At 43.1% G+C, this 18572-nt stretch overlaps 1 protein-coding gene across 1 annotated transcript in view; it reads right to left on the reverse strand.

Moving 5' to 3' along the window:
- Positions 1-18572, reverse strand: part of LOC116839693 (inter-alpha-trypsin inhibitor heavy chain H3-like) — a gene marked incomplete at its 5' end in the record, with an annotated part of 46726 nt that overhangs the window by 26089 nt on the left and 2065 nt on the right. The window contains 6 exon segments of the mRNA XM_032805816.2: positions 306-474; positions 5574-5690; positions 5885-6010; positions 8300-8410; positions 9394-9556; positions 15516-15620. Coding sequence (XP_032661707.2) covers positions 306-474; positions 5574-5690; positions 5885-6010; positions 8300-8410; positions 9394-9556; positions 15516-15620 — 791 coding nt within the window.

An 18572-nucleotide genomic window follows, 5' to 3' on the forward strand; every position in this document is an offset into this window, starting at 1 on the left:
AGATCCTGTTCCTATGTCCAATCTTTGGCCAGATTCTTTCTTGCCACCTTCCTCAGACCCAGAGATCCCTTCCTATTCTTTTCTGCTGGAATCAATTGTCCATCAGCAAACACATCTTCCATTTCCTCTTATTCATATTCATTGTTTGAAAAAGAGTGACACTAATTATTTGTTATTTAGCTGACTAGTGAAAACATGGTTTCATAAAACCTGTATTTGAGATCCTTGGAGGAAAGATGTAAAGGCAAAGCATTTATTATGAAATTTTTTGTAGAGAATTTATGTTAAAATTTAGTGATATTTACATCCTGTGGCTTTTATGGATTTAACAAACTTCTGTGCTTCCTTCAAATTATCTAGGGTAGCCTTGACTAAGTATTCCTTCCAGGATATTATCCTGTTATTGAACAAGATAAAGTTGAAGTGGTCATTCTCTTTGACATCATCCAATATTTTGAGGAGCGCTTCCTTTGTCTAGAACAAATAATAATCACTGTTAAAAGAAACAAATGAGAACACAAAATCTGAAGCTTGTTCATATTTTATTATAGAGACAGCTAGTAACAACCCCTGTTCTTAAATTACCTGATGCTTTCCATAAGAACATATTCTTGCAATCTTTTTTGAGATGCTCTCCTGCCTCCATTGTTTGCTGCAGAACTTTGCAATTTGGCAGGGAAACAGTGTTCAGGCTAAAGAGATGCTTTTCATTGGTCTCATGACATTTCATGTAGGTATCTTAAGGTATGTCTTCACTGTAGAGTTAACTGGGGCTCTTACCTCGGTGTTACCCCATACTCACCCACACCCTCCCATCCATATAACAAAGACCTCTCACCCAAGCTTCCTGGTGCTTTAAACCTGGGCTAGCTGGCCCGGCTAGGGTATAGGTTAGAGTCTGGATGCTGCTTTCACCCATCCTCACTTTGCAGCAAGGATGCAGGCTAAACCACTTGAGTGCTAATAGTCCTCCAATACCTTCCCACAATTCCCTCCATGTGCTCAGGACAGACAAGTTTTTGCACAATTCACCAGGAAAGAATCATAGAGCAGCTCAGCTTCCTGCAGCACAAAGAATGATGGGATATATTTCCAGAAGTCTTAGCAACGCACAAGGGGTAGTGCAGCACCAGTGAGGACCCAGTAGCTGAGGTATGGTTTTGAAGCCTGTGGCTGCTCAGACATGGACTAGGTTAACCCAGGTGCTGCTCATGTGGGCTAAGCTAGTTCTGCAGTGAAGATGTACCCTTAATTGTAAACTGTTGAAAATGGTCATTTCCCTTCTCTCAGTTGCAAATGAAAAAGTTATCAGCTTGCCAAAATAATACCTGACCATTATAAAAAGATTGGCTCATGATTCCCTTATTGTACAGGAAACTCTGCAAACTGCCAGAGCAGCTGTATCAGAGGTGAGTGTGGGGGTGGGTTAGGTGGGGAAGAGCTTGGCCAGGCTCCTCTTCTCTAAACCATATTCTCTCCAGACCCAGCAAATAACCCTAGCAGTCCATCCCCTGGCTTTTTGGGTACTATATGGGGCAGGAGTTCCCCAAACTACTGGGGGTTGGAGAAGAAAAGAAAGGACTGAGCTGGTCTCCCCACCTCAGCCACCCATCCAGATCCAGCAGATGGTCCCAGCAACCTATTCCCCGCTTATGGGATAACAGCATTCTGCTGCTGCCAGCTAAAACAGTTAGTTTTCTTCTAGTTCGAGTGGTATAAATTTGTGTTGCAGTCCTGGAGATTCAGTGTTCAAACCCTGATGATTATGCACAGGGGTACATTACAGATTAACTTAATCAGATTTGTTTTTACTGTTTTTCTTTACAAAATCTAGTAAATTACATTTAAAAATCTGTGCTAGTTAGGTTGCAAAGTCCAACATTCTAAATCTAGGAAATGCTAAATTTACAGTTGTTTGTGCAGTGTTAATTCTGCCTCCTTGCGCATAGGATCTAGTCTTTAATGACATGATTACTTACTGCTTTTCCATCTGACCCCTTATTAATTCAGTGCAGAGGAAGGGTAAGAGTAGGAATTATGTTGCACAGATTACCATAAACGAGCTTTTACTGTCATATACTTGATTTTGCAAACTAAATAATGTTTTTAATGTAATTGTTGTATGTAATAATATTTATACAAATTGCCACAATACATATACATACCCACATACACAGCACAGAAACAGGTCTGCCTGTTGGAAGCAAAGGTCACTGTGTAACAATTAGAGCTGGATGAGAAATAGTTTTCCCATCCTAAGAAAAATTTTGAGATTTTGAAAAATTTTCCTGTTCCAAATTGTGACAAAGTCAAAATCTCAAATGTTCACAAACCAATAATCTGACAAAAAACCCATTGGTTTTGGTCAGTCAAAATGTTTAATATTTATAATATCAAAATGTTCTCAATTAAAAAGGCTAATCAGAATAATTTTAATTATTTATTTTTACTATAAATTAACTGAAATTTTGAACCAAAAAAGGAGCCTCACATTTCAAAAATGTCAAAAATAGGAAGTTTTGACGATTTCAAAACATTTCTGATTTTTTTTCAGAATAGGAAATTTGTCAAAACCAACCTTTTCCTGTGGAAATTTGCAGGTTAGATACATAAGAAGTTTTGAATTAAAAACATTTTGCTAAAAAATTCCCAACCGGTCTTAGCAATAGTCTGGTATTACAATGCATGTACTTGTTTCAGTTTTAACACATGCTAGGAGTGTTCATCTCCTGCTCTGAATGCCTCTTGCAGTAATGACAAACACAACCAACAATTACACTGAACTGCTAAATTCCAGTGCCTGCAACAATAATTCATTCCCAGCATGACTCCACTACATTCAGGGGTGAAAGTAACTTAAAGGACTTGCCGGTACTCCAGAATCCTGAGGAGGGGCGTGGCCTCCACCGGAAGAAGCAGAGCCTTTAAATCCCCAGGCCCTTTAAATCCAGGGCTAGGGCTGTGGTAGCAGCAGCTGGGAGCCCCAAACTCTTTAAATCACCCCCTGAGCTCCCAGCTGCAGAGATGGCTGGGAGCCTTGGGGTTCGGGGGCAATTTAAATGGGGCGCTTTAAAGGGCCTGGGGCTCTAGCTGCTGCTACTGCAGCAGAGCCCCAGGCCCTTTAAATTGCCGACAGAGCCCCAGGGCTCCAGCAGCAGGGTCCAGGGCGCCTGCTGCCACTACCCTCCAGGGCCCTTTAAATTGTCTCTGGAGCCCTGCTGCTGGAGCCCTGGGGTAGTGGCGGCAGGGATCCGGTGGCTATTTGAAGGGCCCAGGGTGGTAGAGGCAGCAGGAGTCCCGAGCCCTTTCAATAGCCACCAGAGCCCTGCCACCGCTACCCCAGGGCTCCGTCAGGCTCCGGGGGCTATTTTAAGGGCCCAGGCCCTTTAAATTGTCCTCGGAGCCCTGGGGTAGCAGCAGTGGGGCTCCAGCAGCGATTTAAAGGGCCTGGGGCAGGAGCCCTGGGCCCCTTAAATCGCCACTCGAGCCCCCAGCCACTACCTCATGGCTCTTGCAGCAGGGCTCTGGCAGCAATTTAAAGGGCCCTGGGCTCCAGCCCTTTCAATTGCTGCCTCAGAAAGCCGGTCCAACCCAGTATGGCACACCAGTTCTTGCTGGCAGAGGTGGCAGGTTTGTAGAAATGTTGGTGGTGCCCAGAACCTGCCCCTGCCCAAACTCTGCCCCCCCAAACTCCACCCCCCACCTGTCCCAGACTCTTGGAGGGAGTTTGGGTGGGGGAGGAGGTCTGGGGTGCAGGCCCTGCACTGGGGCAGGGGACTGGAATGCAGGAGAGGTGCAGGGTGCAGGCTCTGGGAGGGAGTTTGGGGATAAGATGGGGTGTGGAGGGAGGGGGAGCAAGGGTTAGGGCTGTGGGGTGAGGTTGGGGGTGGATTTGGGATGTGGCTGGGGATGAGGGGTTTGGGGTGTGGGGGGGACTCAGGGCTGAGGCAGAGGGTTAGGGTGCAGGGGGATGAGGGCTGTGGCTGGGGGTGTGGGCTTTGGGGTGGGTTAGGGCTGGCAATGAGTTTGGGATGCAGGCAGGCTGCCCTGGGACTGGAGTCAGAGAGAAGGACTCCCCCCAGCCTCTCCCTGCTGGCAGCAGCAAGCTCTGGGGTAGAGACCCCCTTCTCCCCCCTGGCAGCGCACTCACCCCCACCCCCCGTCACTGCACATGCTCCTAGGGCCCCTCTCAGGTCCAGGAATCCCCCTCGCCTCCCCTGTGGTGGGTACCATGCTGGGGGGGGGCGGTTGCCATCACATGTGCGCCTCCTCCCCGCTGCTGCCCCTCACTGTAGCCTCACTGGGGCTGCTCCTTGCCCAGCGTGGGGCAAAAGCAGTGACTGCAGGCAGGGGTGTGGCTGTACTGGTGGAGGGTCCCCCTGGAAAATGAATGGGTCCAAGGGGGAAGGGCAGACTGCCCTGGCAGTAGTGAAGGGGGGCACTAGGACCCTGTGGCGGCAGTTAATGCAGGCAGGCAGCATGGAGCTGCAGGGGATGGGGAAAGACAAACACTCTGCTCTGGGACCCAGGGAGGTGCATGGGGGCAGCAAAGGGGGGCTGGGGCACACTCAGGGGAGGCGCAGGGGGGGCAGCAGGTGGGGCCAGGGGGAAGACTTGGCCCCAAACATTCGTGGAACTGGGCTCCCGGACCCTCAATTTTGCTGGAGCCAGGAGGCAGAGTCAGAGAAGAAGAGAATGCTCCATTTTCTTGCTGATAGCTACTGCACCTTTTCTTACTGGTCCTCTGTACCAGCCCATACTGGCTTACTTTCACCTGTGACTACATTACAACTCCCAGATGGTCAAACATCCTATCTTATGTTCTTTCTAGCTCCTTCCCAAATGCCTCAGCAAAAAAGGCAAACCTTACACTATGTCCACAGCATTAGCATGGGCCTAAAGAGAAATTCAGACACAATGATATAAAATGCCTAAAACTGGGAAAAAATATCCATGCAGTTCGGGCTTGCAGAGCATAGACATGAATGCAGTCAGCATGCCTGTAGCATAGCCCAATTCAGTTTGTTGCCAAAGTTCCAATACCAGACCTCAGTTATGAAATGGCTGAAAGCTGGAAAGTATTAATTACCGAGTTAATCCTAAACTGGAAGAGCATTCTGGGTAAAGATATAAGGAGCACATAAAATGCCTCTTTTCATTTCAGAATTCTTCTGTCAAAGCAAGTGACTTTTAAAACTGTAGTAGAATTTACACAATCTACCGGTGTAACCTCAGATAGTGTTTTGTCATACTAGGATTTATTACCATGATACAGTTGCTTAGCTAACTGGAGGTGAAGCTGAGTATAATAGAACAACCTAAACCAACAGTTGCATGCTGGACATTAAAAGAATTTTATGGCATTTTGAGTGATAGTAAAGTACTAGCTAGGGTGGTTTATGAATGAGGTTGGGAAAGAACATCTTCAAACTCAGTCCCCACAGATCACTCTTAAGTAATAAAAATAAACTATGCAACTTTGTTTGAAATTGATTAATCCTGCTTATTTTATTTAAAGAAATGTGCTGTGCCAAGGAGCATCCTTTTTTATGCTCAAGTTTCTGGTAAGTTACCTGTTCCATTTTTTGACCCAACATTGAGTGACTAAAGTCTATTACAAAAATCACATTCTTGGGCACCCTGCGGAGATTCGCAGGTGCAAAAAAATGCACGAAGTATCCATTGATAATCTGAAAAACAAAGAACATGATGCACATGAGAACATGCACAAAATGTAGGAGCTGACCAGAAAAAACTTAAACATGTAATTAACATTACATGTGAGCTCAATGGGACTCTCATGTGTGAAAAGTTAGTGTGTGGAAATCTTTGCAGGATTCAGGCTTTAACATCCCTCTCTCCCCCAAATCACCATTGAATCTACCTGTAAATTGCCTGGAGAGTCCCTTTTCACATCATATTTTATAGTAAAATCTCCATCCAAGAAAGATGTTGAGCAGTTCTCACAGGTTTGCTGTTGATCAATAGTTGGCTTGAAAGACACATGGCCCTGAAAAGCAGTAGGTTAGAATCCAAAATTTTATAAAATTACAGAAAAAATAAAGTTAAATATTTTTTCTACCACATAATTTCCAAAAATATATCCAACTACTGTATCCAGTAAGATATGTAACTACTGGATAGTTTTCATAATCATCTTATATACTTGCCTTCTTCCTTGTAATTTATTAAATGCAGAAAGCAGCCCAACTCGTTACTTGAAGACTTAGACATGATTGCAATTTATTACTGCAATACAATACTCTAGGCATGTAATGTACAGCTGAGTTTTCATGAGCTACCAATAATAAAAGCAAAAAAGATACCTCTCCTTAACAGTAATCCACCAAAAGATCTGCCACATATCTCATCCTACTACTTATAGGTTCTGTGCTTGGATCATTGTGTCAAGCTTGTCTCCACTACAAGGCATTTCAAATGTATCTTGGGAAAAACACAATTTCAAGGTACTGTGAGGTATAGAAATTAGAATAATAGAATATTAGGGTTGGAAGAGACCTCAGGAGGTCATCTAGTCCAATCCCCTGGTCAAAGCAGGACCAACACCAACTAAATCATCCCAGCCAAGGCTTTGTCAAGTCAGGCCTTAAAAACCTCTAAGGATGGAGATGCCACCACCTCCCTAGGTAACCCATTCCAGTGCTTCACCACCCTCCTAGTGAAATAGTGTTTCCTAACACCCAACCTAGACCATCCCCCACTGCCACTTGAGACCATTGCTCCTTGTTCTGTCATCTGCCACCACTGAGAACAGCCGAGCTCCATCCTCTTTGGAACTCCCCTTCAGCTAGTTGAAGGCTGCTATCAAATCCCCTCTTACTCTTCTCTTCTGCAGGCTAAATAACGCCTGTTCCCTCAGCATCTCCTCGTAAGTCATGTGCCCCAGCCCCCTAATCATTTTCGTTGCCCTCCACTGGACTCTCCAATTTGTCCACATCCCTTCTGTAGTGGGGGGGCCAAAACTGGGCGCAATACTCCAGGTGTGGCCTCACCAGTGTTGAATAGAGGGGAATAGTCACTTCCCTCAATCTGCTGGCAATGCTCCTACTAATGCAGCCCAAAATGCTGTTGGCCTTCTTGGCAATGAGGGCACACTGCTGACTCACATCCAGCTTCTTGTCCACTGTAATCCCCAGAGCCTTTTCTGCAGAACTGCTGCTTAGCCAGTCGATCCCCAGCCTGTAGCGGTGCATAGGATTCTTTCTTCCTAAGTGCAGGACTCTGCACTTGTCCTTGTTGAACCTCATCGGATTTCTTTTGGCCCAATCCTCCAATTTGTCTAGGTCATTCTCTACCCTATCCCTACTCTCCAGCCTATCTACCACTCATCCCAGTTTAGTGTCATCTGCAAACTTGCCGAGGGTGCAATTAGTCCCATTATACAGACCATTAATAAAGATGTTGAACAAAACCAGCCCCAGGACCGACCACTGGGGCATCTGCTTGATACCAGCTGCCAACTAGACATCGAGCCGTCAATCACTAACCATTGAGCCCAACAATCTAGCCAGCTTTCTATCTACCTTATAGCCCATTCATCCAATCCATACTTTTTTAACTTGTTGGCTAGAATACTGTGGGAGACTATTTCAAAAGTTTTGCTGAAGTCAAGATATATCATTTATATACATATAAGGTCATATCCCTCTAAATAGTTTGTGAAATTCTCTTCTAGTCCTCTCTGTCTTCTATGTTTCAGAAGCCACCAGAACTTTGCTGCAGCAGCAGCTTATATATGTAGCGAGGCCTTGAGTGTTATATGCACTTAATAGACATGGTTATTTGGACCCTACCATGCCTCTGTGCTTCCTTCATATTATGTATGTTGTGTAAAGAGCAAAGGACACAACAGATGTATAGTTTGATTATTCTTGCATACATAATCAAGGCTAATCTCATGCTTTGCATGGGCTCAGACAAGACTGGCAACCTTCTGGTGTGTGTGTCCATATTTGTGTGTAAGTAAATCACACTATCAATTGCTTCCTCTCAATTCCTTGCTGTAGGGAGGTCAGGCTGACCTAAAAGATGCAAACCTGTGCAGGGCCCTAAGTAGCCATTAGAATGCTTGTTGGGCTTATGGCCAGACTGTTACAGAATGCAAAAAGCAGAAGTTCTTTGAGAGCAAATGAATCCAGATGAGAAGCCAGTGACAACTCATCAGTTAGGTTCTGCATTTCCAGGGACAGCATCAGGGTTTATTATTCTCATGAAAAAAGTGCAGTGTCTCAACAAGTTTAACACATGTATTCGCCATTAAGGTGAGTAATAGTTATACCTTTTTTCCAGAGAAAGATTTATCAATGGTCTCAGTCAAGTCATTGCTGATAAATGATCCAAGTGCTTCTAGCTCATTGATACCTTGTGGCTCAAAGATGTTTACCTCAATCTGAAATATTTTATGAAAACAATTAGTAGGCCAGACATTGGAGGGTGGAATCACATAGCAGGCCATGTGTAAAGGATGTTCAGCGCAAATAACTCTGTGGGCAGACCAGGGGAGTTTGTAAGGGGGCAAAGTGAGGATGATGGTGGAGCCAGTGAGCAGAGCCTTCAGGAGCTGAATGGGCTGTCTGGGCACTGCAGCTGCTTGTGCCAGTCCCAATAACTGCCTTTGAGGCAGCTATTTAGTGCAGTGGTCCCCAAACTGTGGGGCATTCCCCACTAGAGGGGCATGGCAGGGCTTTGGCCAGCCCCCACACAGGGGTAGGGAGGGAGCGCCACCCAGCTGTGACTCCTGGACCCTGCTCCTGGCCCTTGGCCTGGGGGCGTGGTCACATTCCAGTACTGTTAAGGGGGAGAGTGTGAGAGGAAGTTTTGGCACCTCTGATTTAGTGCTTATGCAGCTGCCAAACTGCAACTCCTTCTCAAAGCAGAGTCTACAACTCTGTGCCTAACTACCATATATATTTACATATGATATATAGCTAGATATCAGCTAGAGCAGTGGAGAGAGGGCATCTGGGGAAAGCCTCTTCCACTCTGCTGTTCTAATGGGACTTGAGGAGGGCTGGGTCTCTCCTCAGTTAACTGATGGTCAGGAATATTTTTTGGGTTGCACGGCCCACACAGAAAACTCTTGGCTAACAGGCTAACTTCCTGTTTCATATTGTTTTGCAACAGCTGTGGAAAAAAATGAACAGAAAGCCTTTGATAAAGGCTGCTCAGACAGCTGAAACATTAGTTATTTGTTCTTGTACTCACCTTTATTAACGATAAATGGATTTATCTCCTCGAGCATACAGCTTAAGATATACACTTAGCTGGCATTCCCTAGCAGCAGTGCCCTTCTTTGCCCACTGTTTCTATTAGCGTTTTTAACTGCTCTGTATAAATGCTGCTGAATATAAATGAAATCCCAGAGCAATTTACCTGAAATTGTTTGACTAGCTGCTTTGGTTTTACTTTAATCAACATCTCATATTTTCCCAAGTGCCGTTTCAAAAGCTCCTTATAGGTGAGCTCAAAAGTAACTTTGCTGGCTGCTGCAATGTTGACTGAAACAGTGAACTTTTCAGTTTTTCTCCCAGAGGCCCTAGAAAAGTTAAGCAAATAACCATAGATCAGAAAAAACACCAATATAGAATCCCCTGGATGCTTTTTCTTATCAATAAGAAATTGCTTTCACTATACAACCATTAAATCTTTTCCCTGGTTTTATTTGCTTTAAGAATCAATATGAATGTAATGCTCTTATAGTTTTTAACATGCCTAAAACAACAGTTTCAAATCTACACAGAAGTAGGTATTTTGAGTAGACATTCCTTGAAAGTAATTTGGATTGGCCAGCTAATTAAGAGAGATTTCATAGTGTGAACTAGAAAGCACTGAGAATTTGGAGCTTCATCCTAATAGGTGCACTGCAGTCAGTCGGGGTTAAAGGTGCTCAGCATCTCACAGGAGTGCTCAGCACCTTGCAGGATCCAGCGGTTAGAGGCTACTCCCTAGGACAGTACTTCTCAACCTTTCCAGACTATGTACCTCTTTCAGGAGTCGGATTTGTCTTGTGTAGCCCCAAGTTTCACCTCACCTAAAAACTACTTGCTTACAAAATCAGACATAAAAATACAAAAGTGTAACAGCACGCGATTATTGACAAAGTGCTTACTTTCTCATTTTGTCTGTATGAAATTGTATTTTGCACTGACTTTTGAATGTTATAATTCTTGACATCTGATTTGTGTCCATTTATTCTTTTGCGTAGAGACCGTCTGGTTTGGCCAATGTACATGGCAGAGGGGCATTGCTGGCATATATCACATTGATAGATGTGCAGGTGAACGAGCCTCTGATAGTGTGGCTGATGTGATTAGGTCCTATGATGGTGTCCCTTGAATAGATATGTGGACAGTTGGCAACAGGCTTTGTTGCAAGAATAGGTTCCTGGGTTAGTGTTTTTGTTGTGTGGTGTGTGGTTGCTGGTGAGTATTTGCTTCAGGTTGGGGGGGCTGTCTGTAAGTGAGGACTGGCCTGTCTTCCAAGATCTGTGACAGCGAGGGATCATCCTTCAGGATAAGTTGTAGATCCTTGATGATGCGCTGGAGTAGTTTCAGTTGGGGGCTGAAGCTGATGGCTACTGTTACTTTCTTTGTTGGGCCTGTCCTGGAGTAGGCAACTTCTGGGTACTCTTCTGGCTCTGTCAATCTGTTTCTTCACTTCAGCAGGTGGGTATTGTAGTTGTAAGAACGCTTGATAGAGATCTTATAGGTATTTGTCTCTGTCTGAGGGGTTGGAGCAAATGATGTTGTATCTTAGAACTTGGCTGTAGACAATAGATTGTGTGGTGTGGTCTGGATAAAGCTGAAGGCATGTAGATAAGTAGAGCGGTCAGTAGGTTTCTGGTATAGGGTGGTGTTTATGTGACCATCCCTTATTAGCACTGTAGTGTCCAGGAAATGGATCTCTTGTGTGGACTGGTGCAGGCTGAGGTTGATGGTGGGATGGAAATTTTGTTGAAATCATAGTGGAATTTCTCAAGGGCTTCTTTTCCATGGGATGATGAAGATGTCATCAATGTAGCATAAGTAGAGTAGGGGCGTTAGGGGATGAGAGCTAAGGAAGCGTTGTTCTAAGTCAGCCATAAAAATGTTGCCATAGTGTGGGGCCATGCGGGTCCCCATAGCAGTGCTACTGACTTGAAGGTTTACATTGTCCCCAAATGTGAAATAGTTGTGGGTGAGGACAAAGTCACAAAGTTCAGCCACTAGGTCTGCCATGACATTACTGGGGATATTGTTCCTTCCGGCTTGTAGTCCATCTTTGTGTAGAATGTTGGTATAGAGGGCTTCTGCCATTTTGTTGCCCCCTCACCCAGTTCTGAGAGAAACCTTTGTAACTTTTCACAGTTTGCTTTGGACTTAACTATCTTGAGTAGTTTTGTATCATCTGCAAATTCTGCCACCTCACTGTTTACCCCCTTTTCCAGATCATTTATGAATATATTGAAAAGGACTGGGGGACACCACAGACCCCTGAGGGATATCACTATTTACCTCTCTCCATGCTGAAAACTGACCATTTATTTCTACTCTTTTTTCCCTATATTTTAACCAGTTACTGGTCCATGAGAGGACCTTTCCTCTGGTCTCATTACAGTTTACTTTGTTTAAGAGCCTTTGGTGAGGAACCTTTGTCCACTCTCTAATAATTCTAATAGATTGGTTCTAATTCTAACAGATGTGTTTTTCAATTGAGATAGCTGTCTTGATGTAAAAACCTGGTGGAGACAAGGCACAGGTCATTTTCACTTTGATGTAACTCACCAAGGTCAACCTCAGATAGGAAGATATAAGATTGACTTAGCTGGCTATATTCTTCCCCTCATATGGGGTTGACCTCAACTACCTACACCAAGCTAACTGTGCCCTGTCTCCACTAGGATTTTTAAATCAAGATAGCTATCTCAAGTTACTTGCTTCATTGTAAATGCACACCTCTTTTTGCAATGACTATATAGATAATACAGAGATGCATGTGGTAGAAGACCTGAATAGGATAGAATACCAATTCCCAAAAAGAGTTAGGAATGACAATAAAATGGCCAAAGCACAGAGAACAAAGTTTAAATCCAACCACTGAATGGCTGGAATGACATTAAATTTGGTCTCTTAACACCATTTCACACAATCATACATCCAACTGCAAATAATTGCCACGTGGTATTTAAAAACATTCATCTTGTCAAATAGGCACTAAGATACTGTGGTGGTGTTCTCAGTATAAATGCCTATATTAGATTCAGCAGATCAATGCTAATAAAATATGTTATTCAGTTTACACCTCCCTATGAGGCAGGAAAATATTAGTGGTGTGATGAGGCACAATTAATGCTTGTGAAGTTTGGTACTTTGCTGAAGTCCCCAGGTAAAAGGAAATGCAGAGTTAATTACAAAATTAATGCCATATCAGGGTGAATAAGAAAAATGGTTTCTTCTCTGAGTGATTGTCCACATAGATTCTACACTTGGGTGTTCATGTGTCCCATACATGTGAAATCAGATTCTTTTCGGATAGCAATGCCCACTGGAGCAGCACCTGCACACTGGATAGTCTTTGCATCCCCCCACCAGACGGCACACAGGGCAGTGCAGGCCCAACTGTCCTGCTATTCCTTCTTACTGTTCTTGGCAGCAAGACAGAAATCCCGTAGTGTTCACTTAGTCTGACTACCATATGATCTTTTGTTTGGGAGGTTAATAGTGGTTAATATAGTTAGTATGTCTGTAGCCTTTGCAGATAGGGCTAAGGGTCCCACCATTTTCACCCAGTTTGTCTAAATAGGTATCTAGTTTTCTGTTTATGCCCATTGGCAAACCCCCTCACCCCCCTAAAATTTAGAATAGGTTTGGGGATATCCTTGGTGCTAGGACTCAGGACTCATAGGGATAGCCTCCTACTGTGAGGCTGCTATCCTGCTCAATGCTGGGCATTCTAGGTACTACTTCTGCCTTGGCCAAGGATACATCCTTGGCAAATGATCGATCTGCTGTTCCTTCTCCAAGAGAATGCAGCAAGAGGAAGACCCAGCTCAAGCCCTGTCTTGTAAAGTGCTTGATGAAGGCCTCTTCAGAGCCTGAGGTGAAAGATCCCCAAAAGCCTGAACAGTCACTTTTGGCTAGTGCTCCTGTGAACTGCAGCTCTGCATCAAGCTGCCAGGCTCATTCTTCATCAAACGGATCAAAACCCCTCAACTACTAAATCGGGCAGAGCAGTCAAGTCTCCCTCCACCTAGTCATCATTGAAAAGAAGTAGGCAGAGCATCACTCCCACAGTGAACATAGGCTAAGGTCACCCTTGCCAGTGACCAACAAAATTAGACACAAAAACACATCTCTGTCTCTTATGTCCCTCAGCCAAAAGGCGGCTAAAGGCTCACATCAGGATCCTCTGATGCCTTAGCACCACAGGATGGTCCATGTATCCTCATGGTACTGCCTGCAACCATGGTGTGCACTTCCCCTAGTACTAACTCCTTATCCCTAACAACCTCGGCTAGTGTCCAAATGAACATTTTGAATTATCAGATGTTTTTGTCAAAATACAACTACATGTCCTGGGACAAGATATCACAATGCGTAGAGCAGTTTCCTCAGGAACACAGGGAGAACTAAAGTCTCTAGTGTCTGAAAGAGGGTTAGTGGCCCAAACATCTCTGCAGGCTGCTTTAGATGTCTCTGATACAGTGCCACATACAAGAGCCACTTCCATTGTGATACACAGGGCTTCACAGTTCCAATCTTCTGGAATACCTAAAGAGGTCCAAATGATAATCAGACCGTTGGGTCCTGGAAATTACAAACAAGGGGTATTCTAACTAATTCCAGTCCCTTCCTTTCTTCAGGGACCCTCTCATGAGATCCTGTTAAAATAGGAGGTGAATTCTCTTCTGCAATTCAGAGCTTTGGAATACATGAAATGCAGAGGCAAGGGCTTCTACCCCCATTACTCTTTAATTCCAAATTAAAAGGGAGGCTGGTATTCTACTCTAGACCTAAGACATCTCAACAGATTCATCTTTCATTTCAAGTTCAGGACGGTCATCTGGCCTCAATTATCCCCTCATTACAGCTGGTTTTTGGCTCCCAAGCTTCAGGACACTTATTCCCAGCTGTCTGTATACCCGGAACACAGAAAATACTTAATATTCATAGTGGGAGACTCGCTACAAATACAGGGTGCTGGCCTTTGGGCTCTTCATGGCACTGAAAATATTCTCTAAATCCATCATCACACCAGCTTAAAACAACACAGCATTCAGGAAGACTCATGCCTGGATGAGTGGCTGATCTTAGGAAAATTTCCCCAGCTGGTGACCAACTGAGTTTGTGTGATTTTAGGATTTTTCACCACAATGAGATTCAAGATAAAAATAAACAACAAACAAAAAAACCCCACAACACACTTTTGCCAACCCAAAGTAGAGAATAGGAGCTGTGTAAGACTGGAGGTCAGTAAGAGTTTATCTACTGCAGGGGAGGTACCAGACCATAGTGAATCTCATCAATCAGCTGGCTCACCCAGAGATGTCTGCAAGAGTATGCCTCAGGCAGCCTTTGAGTCACATGGCCTCTTGCATCTACATCACTCAGCATGCTAGAGTTCAAACATCTGCAAGGGTGGCTGAAATCCATGTACTTACCCAGCAAGCACCAGATGGACATGAAAATGAAGGTCCTGCGAGAAGACCTCTCCTCATCAGATTAGTGTAAAGACCTGCTTTACATGTGCAATGGAGCATCCTTTGGTGATGGATGTCTCCACATTCAAATGGGAGCTCATCTGGAGCACCTTCAAACACAAGGCCTCTGGTCCCCCCCGAAAACTCATATTCACATAAATATCCTGGCATTCGGAGCCATATATCTCACGTGCACAGCATTTCTACTTTTGCTTCAGGGATCCAGCTGATAATGGGGAACACCCACAGCCATACATTATGTGAACAAACAGGGATGATCATGATCATCTTTGCTCCCTCATACTGTCTGTAGCCTTTGCAGATAGGGCTAAGGGTCCCACCATTTCCACCCAGTTTGTCTAAATGGGTATCTAACTGTATCAGATCCTATGATTAGATCCACCCATGTAAGCTAGAGCTCATTCAATTTCCAAGACCCACCCTCCTGCCTTGCTTACACAGACTCGGTCAACAATAGGATTCCATGTTGGCAAAAGAGCTGATGAATGGCTGAATCTGCTCTGGCCTTTTATGCCCTGGAGTGAGGATGTGAGTATATCCAGGGCACAAGGGCAGCCCCAGTGGACATTGCTAGCCAAAAATAATCCAGTTTCACATACATGTGGTGCTTGCACATCAGAAGTGGAATCTGTGTGGACAACACCTCTCAAAGAACCACAGTTATTGTAAGATAAGTAAGTGCTCTTTTGTATATGCTTCTCAAATTACTCTCATAAAACACAGGAATGCACTTTTCCTATGGGACTGGAAGTGAATAATGATGCTATAAGGATGTACACGCTGATCTGAGTCTTACTTGACTAGACCTGCAGTATGTCCATGTGAAACCACCTTCTCGTACTGCTTTTTGGCAGCTTCTTTCTCTTTTATATTTCCAAGATAGGTGATGCCATCAATTGTCCTGCATGTGAAACAAAAAACTGGGTGAAGATAAATGTATCTATATTTTACAGGCAAACCTTTTGGCCTGACAGTTTTACAATAGGTCATTAGTACCAGATTTGCACAGAGACCCTAGTAAAGTGCTTGACAAATTATCACTCTAATACATATGTATGAGCTGTATTTAAAGCAGTCTGTTGAGTATAGGATGGTTTATTTACTAGGCTTTTAATTTTAATAGAATATTTTTCTTTTTAAACAAACTCCTCCACTTCCAGGCAAACCTCTTATGCTGGCTGCAAACCTTATGTTGGTTGCAGCAAAGCAAACATATGTTTCTAGGAGGGAAAAAAAGAAAAGAAAAAAAAAAGAAAATTATTTAACTTCAATTATTATCATCAAATATCCAATGTTTTGCACACTCGGCTGAAATACTTCAAGCGTGAAGCCTTTAGTTTTAATGCTGTAGATCTAGGGATGCTCTTCTAATGCACATATCTAGGATCAGACAGGTGTTAAATTGCTGTACATTGCACAGACATAAGGCCCCAAAAGGGCTTCAGGTATATTTGTTCTTCTAGAAATTCCCCAGTGAAAAGTTTTTAATCTAAGAGAGACATTAGTCATTTTCATGAAATGTAAATTCATTCTAAATTGTAGATTCAATTAAACATAACTCAGAATAAAACAAACATTTTTGGAGTAGACAGAATTTCTGAGACTGAGGCTTAGCACTCTAAATGGCATGACATAGCTCTAACTGTGAGGAGGCAAGGTAGCTATAAAACACTAGCCCCGCCCTTACTCCTGGTACACACATTTTTGCTATGGTATTTCTAATACCTCTGACAAACAAAGAGATTGAAATAGCACCAAAAGAAAGCCAATGCTAAACAGTTTGGTCCATATTTTCAGTGCTTCTTTTTTATTTAAATGTTCGTGCTAGGGCTGTCAAGTGATTAAAAAAATTAAATTGTGATTAATCGTGCTATTAAACAATAATAGAATATCATTATTTAAATATTTTTGGATATTTTTCAAATATATTGATTTCAATTACAACACAGAATACAAAGTGTACAGTGCTCACTTTATATTTATTTTTTCTTACAAAAGTGATTTGCGCTGCAAAATAAATAGTATTTTTCAATTCACCTAATACAAGTACTGTAGTACAATCTCTTTATCATTAAAGTTGAACTTCGAAATGTAGAACTACATACAAAAAAACTGCATTCAAAAATAAAACAATGTAAAATTTTAGAGCCTGCAAGTCCACTCAGTCCTACTTCTTGTTCAGCCAATTGCTCAGGCAAACAAGTTTGCTCACATTTGCAGGAGACAATGCTGCATGCTTCTTGTTTACAATGTCATCTGAGAGTAAGAACAGGCATTCTGATGGCACTGTTGTAGCAGGTGTCTCAAGATATTTACATGCCAGATGCGCTAAAGATTCATATGTTCCTTAATGCTTCAACCATCATTCTAAGGGATGTGCATCCATGCTGATGGGTTCTGCTCAATAACAATCCAAAGCAATGTGGACTGATGCATGTTCATTTTCATTATCTGAATCAGATGACACCAGCAGAAGATTGATTTTCTTTTTTTGGTGGTTCAGGTTCTGTAGTTTCTGCATTGGAGTGTTGCTCTTTTAAGACTTCTGAAAGCATGCTCCAAACCTCATCCCTCTCAGATTTTGGAAGACACTTTAGATTCTTAAACCTTGGGTCAAGCACTGTAACTACATTTAGAATCTCACATTCGTACCTTCTTTGCATTTTGTCAAATCTGCAGTGAAAGTGTTCTTAAAATGAACATGTGGTGGGTCATCATCCAAGACTGCTATAACATGAAATATATGGCAGAATGCGGATAAACCAGAGCAGGGGACATACAATTCTCCCCGCAAGGAGTTCAGTCACAAATCTAATTAATGCATTATTTTTTTAACGAGCATCATCAGCATGGAAGCATGTCCTCTGGAATGGTGGTGGAAGCATGAAGGGGCATATGAATGTTTAACATATCTGGCACATAAATACCTTGCAATGTCAGCTACAAAAGTGCCATGCAAATGCCTGTTCTCACTTTCTGTGACTTTGTAAATAAGAAGAGGACAGCATCATCTCCTGTAAATATAAACAAACTTGTTTGTCTTAACGATTGACTGAACAAGAAGCGGGACTGAGTGGACTTGTGGGCACTGAAGTTTTACATTGTTTTGTTTTTGAGTGTGGTTACATAACAAAAAAATTTATATTTGTAAATTGCACTTTCATTACAAAGAGATTGCACTCCAGTACTTGTATGAGATGAATTGAAAAATACTTTCTTTTGCTTATCATTTTTACAGTGCAAATATTTGTAATAAAAATAATGTACACTTGATTTCAATTACAACACAAAATACAATATATATGAAAATGTAGAAAAACAGCCAAATATTTAAGAAATTGCAATCAGTATTCTGTTGTTTAACAGTGCAATTAAAACTGCGAATAATTGCAATTAATTTTTTTAATCGCGATTTGAGTTAATTGTGTGAGTTAACTGCAATTAATTGACAGTCCTAACTAATGCATATCTTTTTTACATTTTACTGTGCCATTTTTAAATGAGAAGATGAGTTAAATGTAAATTGTGTCACTGTGCAGGTGAAAAAAACAATACAGCAAGTCGGAGACTAGGGTTGCCAACTGTCTAATCACATAAACCCAAACACCCTTGCCCTGCCCCTGCCCTGCCCCTTCTCCGAGGCCCCACCCAACGCACTCCATCTCTCCTTCCTGTGTCACTCGCTCTCCCCTATCCTCACTCACTTTTACCAGGCTGGGGTGTGGGAGGGAGTGTGGGGTCTGGGCTGGGGCTGAGAAATTTGGAGTGTGGGAGGGGGCTCCAGGCTGAGCCTGGGGCGGGGGTTGGATTGCAGGAAGGGGTGTGGGGTGCAGGATCTGGGAGGGAGTTTGGG

This window comes from Chelonoidis abingdonii, chromosome 16 (genome assembly GCF_003597395.2).
Source record: "Chelonoidis abingdonii isolate Lonesome George chromosome 16, CheloAbing_2.0, whole genome shotgun sequence".
In the NCBI taxonomy this organism is placed as follows: domain Eukaryota; kingdom Metazoa; phylum Chordata; order Testudines; family Testudinidae; genus Chelonoidis; species Chelonoidis abingdonii.